Source organism: Podarcis bocagei (assembly GCF_964188305.1).
Source record: "Podarcis bocagei genome assembly, chromosome: 14".
Classification (NCBI taxonomy): Eukaryota; Metazoa; Chordata; class Lepidosauria; order Squamata; family Lacertidae; genus Podarcis; species Podarcis bocagei.
In genome coordinates, this window is record NC_138139.1 from 3,255,075 (window position 1) to 3,268,182 (window position 13,108).

The window sequence follows — 13,108 nt, forward strand, 5'->3', positions numbered from 1 at the left end:
TGAATATTATACGTGTTTGTATGTCTTTTTTATATGTTTGTATTGTGTTAAATTTTTTTTGTAAAACTAATAAAAAATTTATTAAAAAAAATGAAGTAGGACGCTTCAAGAGGCCAGTGGGATGTGAACGCTCCTGACACTAAAACGAATAAAACCCTGAAGTCCCCACAAGCAAAGTGTAACCCCACATGGAAGCAGCCAGTTGTTCTGTGAATCCTCAGGATCCTTGCAATCTGTCAAAATCTGTTTTGGGTTCTGTGTAACCCTTGTCGAAAGCATACTGTACCACGAGCAGTGAAAAGGAATGTGCTTTGGCTATATGCATTTATCGGGCTGACCTGGGAATAAATTTGCATGGTGAGTGGAGTGAGATCTAGCCCAGAGTAATGACTTGCTTTATATGGTTGTTGAGAATTAGTTTACTGTAAAATGCAATGTTGTTCATAAGCAGACCCCTCCATTCCACGCTCTGAAAATTATAGGAGGCAGGGCTTGGCCAGGAGGGATTACAAAGCTGGCCAAGGTTTCAGGCAGGAGTCTTGCCCATCCCCACCCAGAGATGCTGGGGATTGAACCTAGCCCCTCCTCTAGCCCAATGGTTGCCATCAATTTGATTTGAATAAATTTTATAATGGAATGATTTTAGAATGTTGTATTATTTTATTGTTGTTAGCTGCCCTGAGCCCGGCTTCGGCTGAGGAGGGTGGGATATAAATAAAAAATTATTATTATTATTATTATTCTGCATGTACAGGAGATGCTCTACCCCTGAGTGATGGCCCGTCTCCTGAAAACCTGTTTTCTTTCACAAGCCCTCTTGATTCCAGCAAATGTCTGGGAGAAACTGTGGCTGCTGCACCTCTGAGCAAAGAACTTCCCCCAAAGAGCCGTCCCATAATAGATATTTGATTAACCCTCACAGCTGGTGTTTCTATCTTGCTGTGATGGTTAAACCACTGTCATCCCACCTTAAGGTTGGAGTTCGGCAAAATTGCTTGGGAATTCATGGCACCCATTCCCTGCCTGCAAAATTACCTTTCAGATCTATAGTTTGCCTTAATTGCCCCTTTTAAGGTTCCCAAGAAATGTATGTACTCTAAATGCATTACTGCAGAGTGTTGGGAAAGATGGGGGTGGGCTGCCCATCAAATGATGCCATTAAGTACCTGAAACAAATGCCTGTTGGTTGATTTAATAGGGCACTAAATATTTCTTCTTCTCTGACCTCATAAATTATGTGTTATTTGCAAATGTGCTTTGGGCGGAATTTGTCACAGTTAATTAAAGTCACATAGAGGGGAGAACTGCATTCGTTCAAAAAAAGTTTCAAGCGAACGCAAGAGACCACAATTATGGCTAATAGAGAGAGGCCTTAAGGTCACTATCTGAAAAATAAATTAAAAGACTCTACTTAAGCGAGTGATCGAGGGCACGGTCACAACACTTAATGGAAATAGAAGGTAAATTCGGTTGATTTAGTGTGACAGAGGAGCAGCTATTCAAAGTTTTCCTCTTGCCCCCCTCCTCCAATCTTGCCTGCAGAACGCTGCACGGTGCCATGCATTAATAGCAAGAGAACAAAGGACAGCAATAGGATTTCAATCCTTGCTTAGAAACATCAGAAGAGTCCCGCTGCATCAGACCAATGGATCATCCAGCATCGTGCTTCACACAGTGATCAACTAGATGCTTCTAGGCAGCCCACGGGCAGGGGGATATCCCAGTCCCGATATTCAAAGGTAGACTGCCTCTGAACAGGGAGGGTCCATCTAGCCATCATGGCTAAAAGCCATTGCTTAACCAAGTCTCCCCCGTGATTTTTAAAATCCCTCTTAAAGCTGTCTAAGACAGCAATCACCATCACATCTTTTGGCAACATATGCCATCAATTTATATTAAAATGCATATGCTGCCTTTCTACCCAAAAGGCCACCAAGGCAGCATGTCACATAACTATTTAAGAATGCCAGTGAACAGCTGTCCAGTGTGAAAGTCCTGCTGGAAGAAGGAGATATTACCTGGCTTTCTAATGGTCAACAAGGACCAGGACTCAAGGAAAGGTGCTCCAGAGTTTGGGTGCCATTATTGAGAAGGCCCTGTCATATCCATGATCTGAACCTCAGGTGGTAGTTCATTGGATTACTGGCATAGCTCAGTCGGTACAGCATGAGACTCTTGATCTCTGGGTTGTGGGTTTGACCTCCACGTTGGGCAAAATATTATTGCATTGCAGGGAGTTGTACTTGATGAGCCTTGGGGTCCCTTCCAACTCCACAATTCAATGATTCTAAAACAGGGGTCAGCAAACTTTTTCAGCTGTGGGCCGGTCCACTGTCCCTCAGACCTTGTGAGGGCTGGACTATATTTTTTGGGGGAAATATGAACAAATTCTTATTCCCAACAAATAACACAGAGATGCATTTTGAATAAAAGCACACATTCTACTCATGCAAAAACACGTTGGTTCCTGGACCATCCGCAGGCCAGATTGAGAAGGCGATTGGGCCAGATCCAGCCCCTGGGCCTTAGGTTGCCTACTCATGCTCTACATGCAGTGGAACTGCCACTAATGAGCTCAATGGGCAGGTATGGGTGTGGGAGAGCAGGGATCCTTTCAGATCAGGGATCACCAATGTGGTGCCTTCCATAAGTTGTTGGGCAATGGGACTTGGAGAGCATCAACCTCTGGAGGGCACAACAGAACTATCCCTCCTTTAGATACTCTTATGGGCTAGTTGAAGTCTTGTATTTTGTTTGGCCAGAGTCTACTGGCAGTAAATTTCATTGGATAACCTCATTCCAGTGTTGTTTGAGAGGGGAGGAAAGTTTATGGGAAAGTGGAATTTAGAGGGATTTCACCAAGGTGAAAGGCCCATCTGGTCCACAAACACAATTGTGTAAGCTTCCCTATCCAGTGGTTCTTCTCCTGCTTATGCAGGCAAAAACAGCACCGCAAATGGGGCATGTCAAAGAGGTCAGGAATTCAACAGCACAGCTCGGCATTCACCACTCAGATTAATGGGAACTGCTTCCTTGGAACTGTGCATAGGATTGTGCTGTGTAGCTGTCAAATGTGCACAGTAGCAGAACTGAACCACTTGTGCAATTACCGGTATTTCCAGCTCATGGAGGGCAATTGATCTGTCACTAGTTAGGGTGTGTGTGTTTGTGTGTATTCACTGCTGCCATCAGCACAGCACTGGAGAATGCATCAAGAGTTCCCATTTGGTTCATGAGCATAACCACCAGCTATTGGGGGGTGGGGGGCGGTGGCAGCAACCTGACATTTTTTCAGGTATTTATTTTACGAGCACAAGAGATAAAATATAGCTTTGGGATTGACCACAAAGCAAGACAAACTCCTCTGTCCAGCTTCCATCCTAGTAAAAAGCTCACATGCAGACAGTCTCCTGTGGCCTATAGTTCTTTTTCCTAGGATGACATGACGCCATCCAGCCAGGTGAGGTGGGAAAAGGTCCACTCCTCTCCTTCTGGAAGCATCCTCAGTGTCACTATGGCAGTACATCTCACTCCTTCGGATGCTGGTAAGTGTACAGAGAAGCTGGTCTGACCAGTTCAGCAGCTTCTTCTACTAGATTCCAAACCTGCCAAGCCTAGAAAAGACTCCCAGATGCCATCCAGACCAACCCTGCTCCCTGCCCACAAATCCTATAACAATATGTTTACTTCACAACATTTAACAGTTTAATGTTGATTTGGGATATGTATTGAAGTGCTGTATTTATATACCACTTTTCAGGTGAAACGAAGTGGTCTCCAAAAATATTAAAACCTAGCTAAATATACTTACAGTGTGTGGGTTGGGTGCTAACATCCTGTGAGTAAATTTATTGGCATATCTACTCAGAAGTAAGCTCCATTTAGTTCAATGGGACTTACTCTCTGGTAAGTGCATGCAAATTCTTCAGCCTTAATTTAAAATGATGTACACATTGTATGATTAATTTAACTGCTCTCGCTAATGATACCATGTTTGGAAAAGGTACTACTGTATTGTTTCTACTAGGAATGGTAGTTGTCTTTATTTGCTTATGATGACGCTTCTAAGCCACTGCTATCATTGTCATGAAATGATGGAAACCTTCTCAATGAGGCTTTCAGCTAAAATATACAATAAAGTCTATAACCGCACAAGCACAGCTTGCACGCGATGCACAGACAGAATCACAGACTCATAGATCTGGCATCACGCCGTTTGGAAATATAGAAATCAACATGAAGGTCTGTTTTAAAAAGTGGAGAAAGAGGGCAGCCCTGCCTCGCGCCTCACGACCTCGGGCAAAGACAAGGCCCCCGCGCGGCGGATGAGGAAAGGGGTCGCCTCAGTCTCTGCCTCGCACGCTCGGCCTCGCGGCAACTGGGAATCCCGGGCCGCGCTTCGATCCATGGCTCCGGCATCGGCCACGCAGGCCTGACGCGGGGATGGATTGCACTTGCCTGGCGGTGGGGCGCGGAGCAAGGAGGGCGGTGGGCGGGGCCTCTGCCGTGTCTCCTCTTCCCGCCGCGCGGGCCCCGATCCTTCCCCGCCGCCGCTCAGGTTTGGGGAGCAGCCGCTTCTGGCTTCCTAGCGTCGGGGAAGGAGGGCCGGAGGCGCGTATTTAGTGAACTGGCGCTGAATTCCGCCCGCGGCTCGCAAGATAAGACGACAAGACGGTTTCCTGCCGGGTGTTCAATGTTTGAATTCAGCAGCGCCCACTCTTTGTGGAGTTGCAGATAGGTAGCCGTGTTGGTCTGCCATAGTCAAAATAAAAAAATTCCTTCCAGTAGCACCTTAAAGACCAACTAAGTTAGTTCTAGGTATGAGCTTTCGTGTGCATGCACACTTCTTCAGATACCATGTGAATGAAATCTCATACCAAGAACTAACTTAGTTGGTCTTTAAGGTGCTACTGGAAGGAATTTTTTTATTTTGTTTGTGGAGTGTTTACCCTTCCAAGTATTGGGGGCATATATTATACTCTCTCCTCATGTTTTATCTTCACAAGAGCCCTTTGAGGTAGATTAGGGAAAGGTAAAGGGACCCCTGACCATTAGGTCCAGTCGTGGCCGACTCTGGGGTTGCGGAGCTCATCTCGCTTTATTGGCCGAGGGAGCCAGAGTACAGCTTCCAGATCATGTGGCCAGCAGGACTAAGCCGCTTCTGGAGAACCAGAGCAGCGCACGGAAACGCCGTGTACCTTCCCGCTGGAGCGGTACCTATTTATCTCCTTGCACTTGACATGCTTTCAAACTGCTAGGTTGGCAGGAGCAGGGACAGAGCAACGGGAGCTCACCCCGTCACAGGGATTCGAACCACCGACCTCCTGATCGGCAAGCCCTAGGCTCTGTGGTTTAACCCACAGCGCCACCCACGTCCCACTTGAGGTAGATCAGACTGAGCCTAATTCGTAGTCCTGTGCCATCCAGTGTGTGTCATGATTAAGCCAGAATCTGAACCTGGGTTCAAACCCTTCACTGAATTGATTCGTGTCTCTTATTTAAAAAATCATGGCAGTCTGCATCTTTCCCTTCTGCCTCGCTTTGATGGAGTGTCTTGAATGCTGTGGTGCAGTAGTGTCCCCCTTTGAAATACAAGGATAAATAATTGGCTTATTATAAGCCACTAGTGGTGGGAGAGAATCCACTAATCTGGTGCACAGGCCCATCAATTGGTTTCTGAAATGGGGATTCTCAGGCACTTTTTGCAACTAACTCATTGCAGGGCTGTAACAAATTGTGAGAGGTTAAAAAATGAAAAGGCAAATGTGAATGAATGTGCCCAGTTATGTTAAAATAAATCAGTTTACTCATTTTCCTCTTAATTATTGGCATGAGTGGGAAATGGGATAGTACTGTAGTTCTTCAAAAAAAATAGTTCTAAGATTGATCACTTTCTTAATAGCATATTCAAAACTTAACATGTTTTCATCTGCTTATATTGGAATCATTAGGGCATCACAGAAGCATTTAAGAGGTCTTGTACTTTGTGCTTTACGGTAGGAGTGAGCAGAAAAGGTAGATCAGGTTCAGCTGATTTGCAGGAGAATGGCAAGGAAAGCTCAGTTACTTGACAAAGGCTGCAACAAAGAAACTTTACAGTGGTATCTCTGGTTATGTAATTTCGTTGCTGAAAGGAAAAATGCTTTTTGGGAAAACCAGGAGTGGACTTATGCATGGAAGTGTAAAATTGCTTCTAATCCTGAAAACAAATTCCTGGGCTGGGCTTGTGCTGAGAGGCACCCTGGCCCTTAGTTCTAAAGGTCTGCCTGTCCCGCCAGTTTGCATCTGGCCCTGACTGATGAATCTCAAGGCACTTTTTCAGAAGCCAAATAGATCCGTCAAGCCTGAAGTCTGTCCACCCATGTGTACTTTACAAAATGCTAACATGACTAAAAATATGGTTCCTTGTCCCAAGATGCTTACAAATTATTTTTTTAGAGAGTGGAACAAGAAAAAAGAAGGCAACGGCAGCAGTGGAAGAATATGGAAGAAAGAATTGCATATTTCTGGTTTAGTATTGATGGGGAAACAACTAAGAGGTTGAGACAAAAACAAAAAGGCAGCTCAAGCAACCAAAGATCATATTTAAAAAAAAAATTATTACTAACTTCATACTTGCTAATCTCCTTATTAAGTGTACTTGCTTTTACTAACTTGGACACTTTCTACATTAAATCCAGTTTGGAATAAAATGTGGAAGAAACTAATAGACAAGTTTAAATTTTGCATCGCTACTAAATCCCTTAAGATACCCTAATATCAATAGTACTAATAGCTTAATTGGCAAATTGTTCCAGAATCTAGGTGATACCCAATGATAAGATACTCAGAGTAGTCCCATTGACTTCTTACTTAAGTAAGTTGATTGCATCTGGTTATGACTTACTTGGATATCACTCCATGTCCTTAAGTAGGTCCAAGTGTTGTGTAGTGGTTAGAATGTTTGATTAGGGAGACCTGGGTTCAATCCCCACTTGGTGATATAACTCACTTGTTGACCTTAGACCAATCAGCAGTTCTCAGCCAAGCTTACCTCACAGGGTTGTTGTATTGATAAATTGGGGGGAAAGGACCGTATATGCCTACTTGAGCTCCTAGGAGGAAATGTGAGGTGTGCATGTGATTGATAATTAAAATGACAAAACATTTTTAACTTTTTCATAAGCCTACCACCTATGAATTTATTGTTGTTATTGTTGATGCAAAACTTAAGCCATCACTTCTGCTGTTTATTCATTGCAGGCAAGGCCATGAAAAATGCTTTTGCTAACTTGACGTGAAGAGTTTTTTTTCCGTTTGCATGAGGCGGCTCCTACATTCACCTTATCTTGGGTTCCTGCAATGGCAGAAGAAGAGCTCCCAGGAAATAAAAGGCCTTGTAGAAGCTCAGCCCTCAATAGGAAGAGGGTAAAACCTGCCAGGAGGAAGCAAGGGACGGGTGTGGAAGAGACACTGCCTTTATCTGCATCCTCTTTCTCAATTGCTTCATTTTTCAATAATGTCCCCCCTGCCAGAGTTGCCTGTCCTTTGTGTGGGCAGATGGTAGCAAGATATGGAATCAACCAGCACATTGATGAAGTGTGTCAAAAGAGCCGGGATGATGATAGGATTCTGGTTGGTTCGGCGCCTGACGTGGGTGCAGGCCCATCAGTTGAAATGTTGCCTGGTGGTTGCAGTCCGTACTTTGCAAATAATGCCTTGACTCCAGAGAAGTTAGTAGGTGACAACTCTGAAACAAAACCTGAGGTGGGAGGACAGGTGAGCCCATACTTTAAGAAGGGCAGCGGTCTCCTGCTGGGCAATGGTGAGCCAGAGGTTCAGGCAGTTGGGAAGATCTCCCTGGGAAGGCTGTCAACCAAATTGTCCAGGAAGCGTCGTGCTGAAGGTGGCAGCATCTTTTCTCGGGATGCTAAGTCTCGACCAGCTCAAGATGTGTGTGACAGCTCTAGAGAGGAGAATCCAGAAGGCACCACTTCTTCCCAGAAAAAAAACTGGTTGCCCTTTTCAAGGCTTCAGAGACAACCTAGTCCAAAGGAAGGATTTGAAGGCAAACGAGAAACCCTGGATCCCACATGGGAAGGTGGCGCACAAACACTCTTGGGTGGTGGTGATGCTTCTGCTCCTGGATTGTTTCCATCTGATCATCTTGCTTGCGGTGAAGTTGGGCTGCCAACACAGGACAACAAGGAGCAAAATACTCCTAAGGAGGACTTGGATTCTGATATTTGCAAGCTTGCAGTATGTTCAACAGCTTATAGTAAAGAAGCACCGTCAGACTTGGAAACCACAGACCTCTCTTCTGGTGAACAGGCTCTGTTGCCCAATGTGAAAGGTATTTGTTGCAATCCGACACAAAATATCTCGTTTGTGGGGGGTGACATGGAAGTACTTCCTATGGAAGATCATACAGACTTAAAAAATGAAGTGGTTGATTGTGTTGGTTTGGGACCTTTGGAAAACATGAATTCTCAGAGTCCAAGCAGCAACATTTTAGAGGTGGTTCTCAGTGGACTCAGCCGTGGAGAAGACCCAGGAGGGCAACCATATTATCTTCAGAATTTTCTGATGGTCCTGCAGGCTGTGCTAGAGAATGAGGATGATCAGAGGCTGTTTGATGAGAATGATTTGGACACCATTGCGAAGTTCTACCAACTCTCAGGTAGCTAATATTATATTCCATATTCTAATGTTGATCTCTATCAAGCTCTCAAGGGTTTCTGCCTATCTAGAATCAAAACCACACTGCACAAGAAAAGTAAGTCTCAGCAGACTTGAGGTAAACCCAGGATTTGCAGAAGTACAGTGGTCCCTCGCAAGACGAAAATAATCCGTTCCGCGAGTCTCTTCGTCTAGCGGTTTTTTCGTCTTGTGAAGCAACCCTATTAGCGGCTTAGCGCTATTAGCGATTTAGCGGATTAGCGGCTATTAAAGGCTTAGCGGCTTAGCGGCTAAAAGGCTATTAGCGGCTTAGCGGCTTAGCGGCTTAGAAAAAGGGGGGAAGGCGAAAAAAATCGGAACACTCGCAAGACGTTTTCGTCTTGCAAAGCAAGCCCATAGGGAAATTCGTCTTGCGAAGCAGCTCAAAAACGGAAAACCCTTTCGTTCTAGCGGGTTTTCCGTCTTGCGAGGCATTCGTCTGGCGGGGCACCACTGTATAAAAATCTCCAGGGGTGACCCTCACATATACAGTCATGGGAAAAAGAAAGTACACCCTATTTGAATTCTGTGGTGTTACATTTGAGGACATAACAATAACCTGTTCTTTAGCAGGTCTTAAAATTAGGTAAATACAACCTCAGATGAACAACAGCACATGACATATTACACCGTGTCATTATTTATTTAATCCTGGGCTAGATGGACAAACAATCTTGCCTGGTCTGAGGCAGCTACCTGTGCCCCACCTTTGGGTAGTTGGAGGTTGCAGCAGCTAACCTCTGAAGTAATATCGCGACAGGTGATGACTATCCTCTTGGGTTGGGATGCGGGGAGATGACTACATGCACATAGAGTAATAAACAATAATATACACCATTTTGAAAAGCACCTGCTGTTTTCTAAGCTCTGCACATATGTTAAAGTGTGAGGCAGTTCTTTCTCACAGGTTCACAGTCTTAATAGGCAAAATGAAGAGGAGGAAGGAGGAAGCCAGCACCGGGGCACCTGCAGTTTTTGAAATTATCCAGGCACATTTTGCACCTGGCTATCAGTCATTTGTGACCAAGTGAAGATGCTTGGGTGCCAGAATGGCGCCTGACACACAGCAGCTTTTTTCTCCCTGCGGTGCTATGGCATGAGTCAGATTTTAGCTGGAGCTGACAATATACACAATTCATTTTCAGCTTTGTAATCTTACAAAAAAACAACAACCCAATCACACCCCTAGACAGGCACCTAAGCATTCTGTTAATGTACCTGACTGTAACCTAGGTTTAAGGGGCCATATAGCAAATAGCTTTTATATCTCAGTTTCTAACACTGGACCTGTGCCTCCCTAGCTGATCGATGGGGACAGGTTGGCCTCCCCACTTGTCCTGATTCTTTTTTTTACTTGAGAGGGAAGAGGGGGGACCCTTCATGCCCTGCACATCTAGTGGGATTTGGATTTAAGGCAGTAAGCAGAGCACATTAATTTGCCAAGCAGACAGCTTCTGTTTGGTTCCTGTATGCAGAGATGTTAAGCCGTGCCATTAGATGAGCTCTTTGCATAACTTACATGCTCCCCAATTGGTTGGCTTCTGCTAAGAGGCAGATACATTTTTTTACAGCTCTATGAGCCTTTGATGTTGGGCTGATGATAAGCACCTGGGAAAGAGGCTGCACCAGGGCATGATCACTCTGCTTGAGCAATAATTTCTGCTTTGCAAGTTGGGGCTACTGGGAAGCAGGGCTTCTGCGTGATCCACAGGGACCTATTTGAGCTATAGGAGAGTGAAGTTGATTTTGGATAAAATGGGCATCCAGTTCTCTCCCCCCGCCCCCATGAAATCTTTCCTCCTCATCAAGCCTAATCTTTGATAAACTGCTGGGCCACAACATTTTTCTCTTCTTAGCTCAAATTAGCCTTCTGTGGCCTAAAAATAAAGCTAAGTCTTCTCTATCTGATCCCCTGGAGGCGATCCTTGCTCTACTCAGGTGATAAAGTGAATGGCTGTTTTATAAGCCGTGTGTTTTGAAATGCAGTTGGAAGTGTTTCCCAACTCAGAACTGATTTGCCAATGTCTTTTGTTACCTGGCCCACATGGATTTTATCAGCTGAAGGACTGAGCTCTCTCTGCAGGGTCCCTCATCTCTTGCGTCCATTGTCCACTTCCATCTTGATGTTTCAGCATTTTTAATGTACTTCATCTTTTTGACAGCCGCTTTGAACTTTTGGGAACCATGACCTGAAATGTTTTAAACAAAATCTCAGTGAGAGTTTGTAATTAGCCCTTCACCTAATAACCTTGCTATACTTTCATTTTGCCATAAAGATGCTGTTCCCAATCTTGGATGCCCGGATGTTATTGGACTGCAGCCCCCATCGTCACCCACCAGAGAAGCCAATTGGCAAGGATAATGGGAGTTGTAGTCCACCAATGTCCAGGGACCCAAGGTAGAGGGATGATGCTTTAGAGAGGAGCACTTCCCAAACTTAAGAAAAATCGCTTACTCCTTTGGAGAGTTGAGTCGTATCCCTCCTCAGGTGAATATAATGTGGGATACTTATAAGAAACACTGCTTTAGAGCTTTCAAAGCCATGATCACTGCCTGTCTTCCAATACTCCCTCTTAGGTATGCAAATAATATTTTCCCCATGTTACATATCAGGAAAACTGAGGCTCAGGGAAAAGGGATAATCTAAAAGCCATCTAAGTGAGTTCATGTCCCAAGGTAAGATCTGAGGAAAGGTGAAAGTGCATTTGCTTGGAATGCAGAAGGTTGCGGGCTCAATCCTGAAATCTCCAGGTAGGGCTGGGGAATACCCCAGTCTGGAATCCTGGAGAACCACAAAGAATCAGCGTAGATAATATAGAACTAGATGGTCTGCTCAGACTTAGCTTCCCAAGTTGTGGGCTTCCTAGAGGCACCTGGATGACTTTGGGAAGCAGGCCTGATCCTTGTAAGCTGGTGACTTTCTGTATGTTTTTTTGGTATGTCTTCCTCTCAGGTAAGCATGTATCCTGATTGCAACTTCAGGTCTCCCGTGATGAGCAGGAATCTGCTCCAGCAGGGTTCTTTTGCAAATTAGAAAAGGATGTTTTGCTTTACTGTAATATTGGCACTGAGTTTGCTTTTTTAAAATAGCAGGACATAATGGTATATTAAATCTTAAGTGTCTCCCGCACCTATCCACCACCGCTGAAGGGAGAAGTAAGAAAGAGGGATGATGATCTGTAAAATCAGCATTATTTCTGGCTTTTTGACTTGGGAAGTATCAGAGGGAGAACATCAAAGGATCCTCATCCCCACTGGGAAAATGACAACCTGGGCTTTGAGTATATTCTTCCTCTTGGTAGAAGGTTGCATGAAATTCTCTTTATTGTGAGTGGAGGAAAATGTTGGGGAAAAGTGAAGAAAGTTTAAGAACCCGAAGGGAAAATGAATTAGTAGTCATTTTCTGACTTAAACGCCCCCCCCCCAATCTCATGTAAAACCAAGGAGCAGACGGATAAGAATGGCAAGATATAACAAAACCCCAGGTGTAAGTGAATAAAGCAGCCTAAATAAATCAGGGATGCGGAACAGGATGCAATGGCAGATTAGATCCTGAGCTCCTCACCCCTTGCTGGTCAGTTTGACAGATGGTAAGGGCCTCCCACTTGTCAGTTACAGATGTTCGCGTGATGTCAGATGACCTGACTTGAAAGGCAATAATTGGGATCCCAATTCTTTTCTTTCTCCTGTTGCATCCTGGGCTGGAACCAGAAACCTCAGAGTGCACTCCTGGTTGTTGCTTTGCAAGCAGGGCTTGTATTGGGTGCCTTTTACATTTGGCGCCAGGTGCAGTCTCCACTAGGATGGGCTCCTCTCAAAAGCTCCCATTCAGAAGTTCTTGGTGTAGCCAATCAGGATTTGCAGCTGATCGGCAGTGATGCGATTCCCGCTTTCCGAACTCCTGAGCAGGGCCAATGCCAGTGTGCTTTGCAGCCACCCTTGTTCAGCATGTTTTTTAAAGTCACATATCAAAAGAGTTGGGGATGCGTTTGAACTTTGATCAGGGCCAGCTGATGTGCGTTTGACAGCAAAGCTGCCGTGTGTCTTCCAGGTATTTTGTAGTGGTTCCCAAAGTGGGTGGTGTCTCCCCTGGGGAAGTGGAATTACCTAGAGGGGCACTAAGAGGCAAGTGGATGTTAGGGTAGCGGTGAAACTGTAAATGACTACCAGAAGAAGAGCTAGGACCACTGCATCAAGTTCATCTCTTTCGTTGGATTAATTTAACTAAATAGTTTTGATTGGATTTTGACTAAATGTGCCATTGATTGTTACTGTTTTGAATTTTATTGAGCTATTCTATGTTCTGAATAATGCTTTCTATAGGGTAGGGTGGGAGGCGTTGGGGATGAGTTTAAGGAACTAAGGGGGCAGGAGCCTGAAAAGCTTTGGGAACCACTGGTGTAGATGTGGA

General features: G+C 44.8%; 1 protein-coding gene across 4 annotated transcripts in view; it reads left to right on the top strand.

Moving 5' to 3' along the window:
• Nucleotides 1-4,522: 4,522 nt before the first annotated feature.
• Nucleotides 4,523-13,108, top strand: part of FAN1 (FANCD2 and FANCI associated nuclease 1) — a 32,570-nt gene continuing 23,984 nt past the window's right edge. Inside the window, exons 1-2 of one of the 4 annotated variants that reach the window (XM_081170523.1) lie at nucleotides 4,523-4,558; nucleotides 7,243-8,659. In XM_081170523.1, the coding sequence (XP_081026649.1) occupies nucleotides 7,342-8,659 (1,318 nt within the window). In that variant the 5' untranslated portion in view covers nucleotides 4,523-4,558; nucleotides 7,243-7,341. Of the gene's footprint in view, nucleotides 4,559-4,994; nucleotides 5,018-5,415; nucleotides 8,660-13,108 lie in introns of those variants that run through there. The other 3 variants (XM_081170524.1, XM_081170525.1, XR_014002101.1) reach the window with 3 other exon arrangements.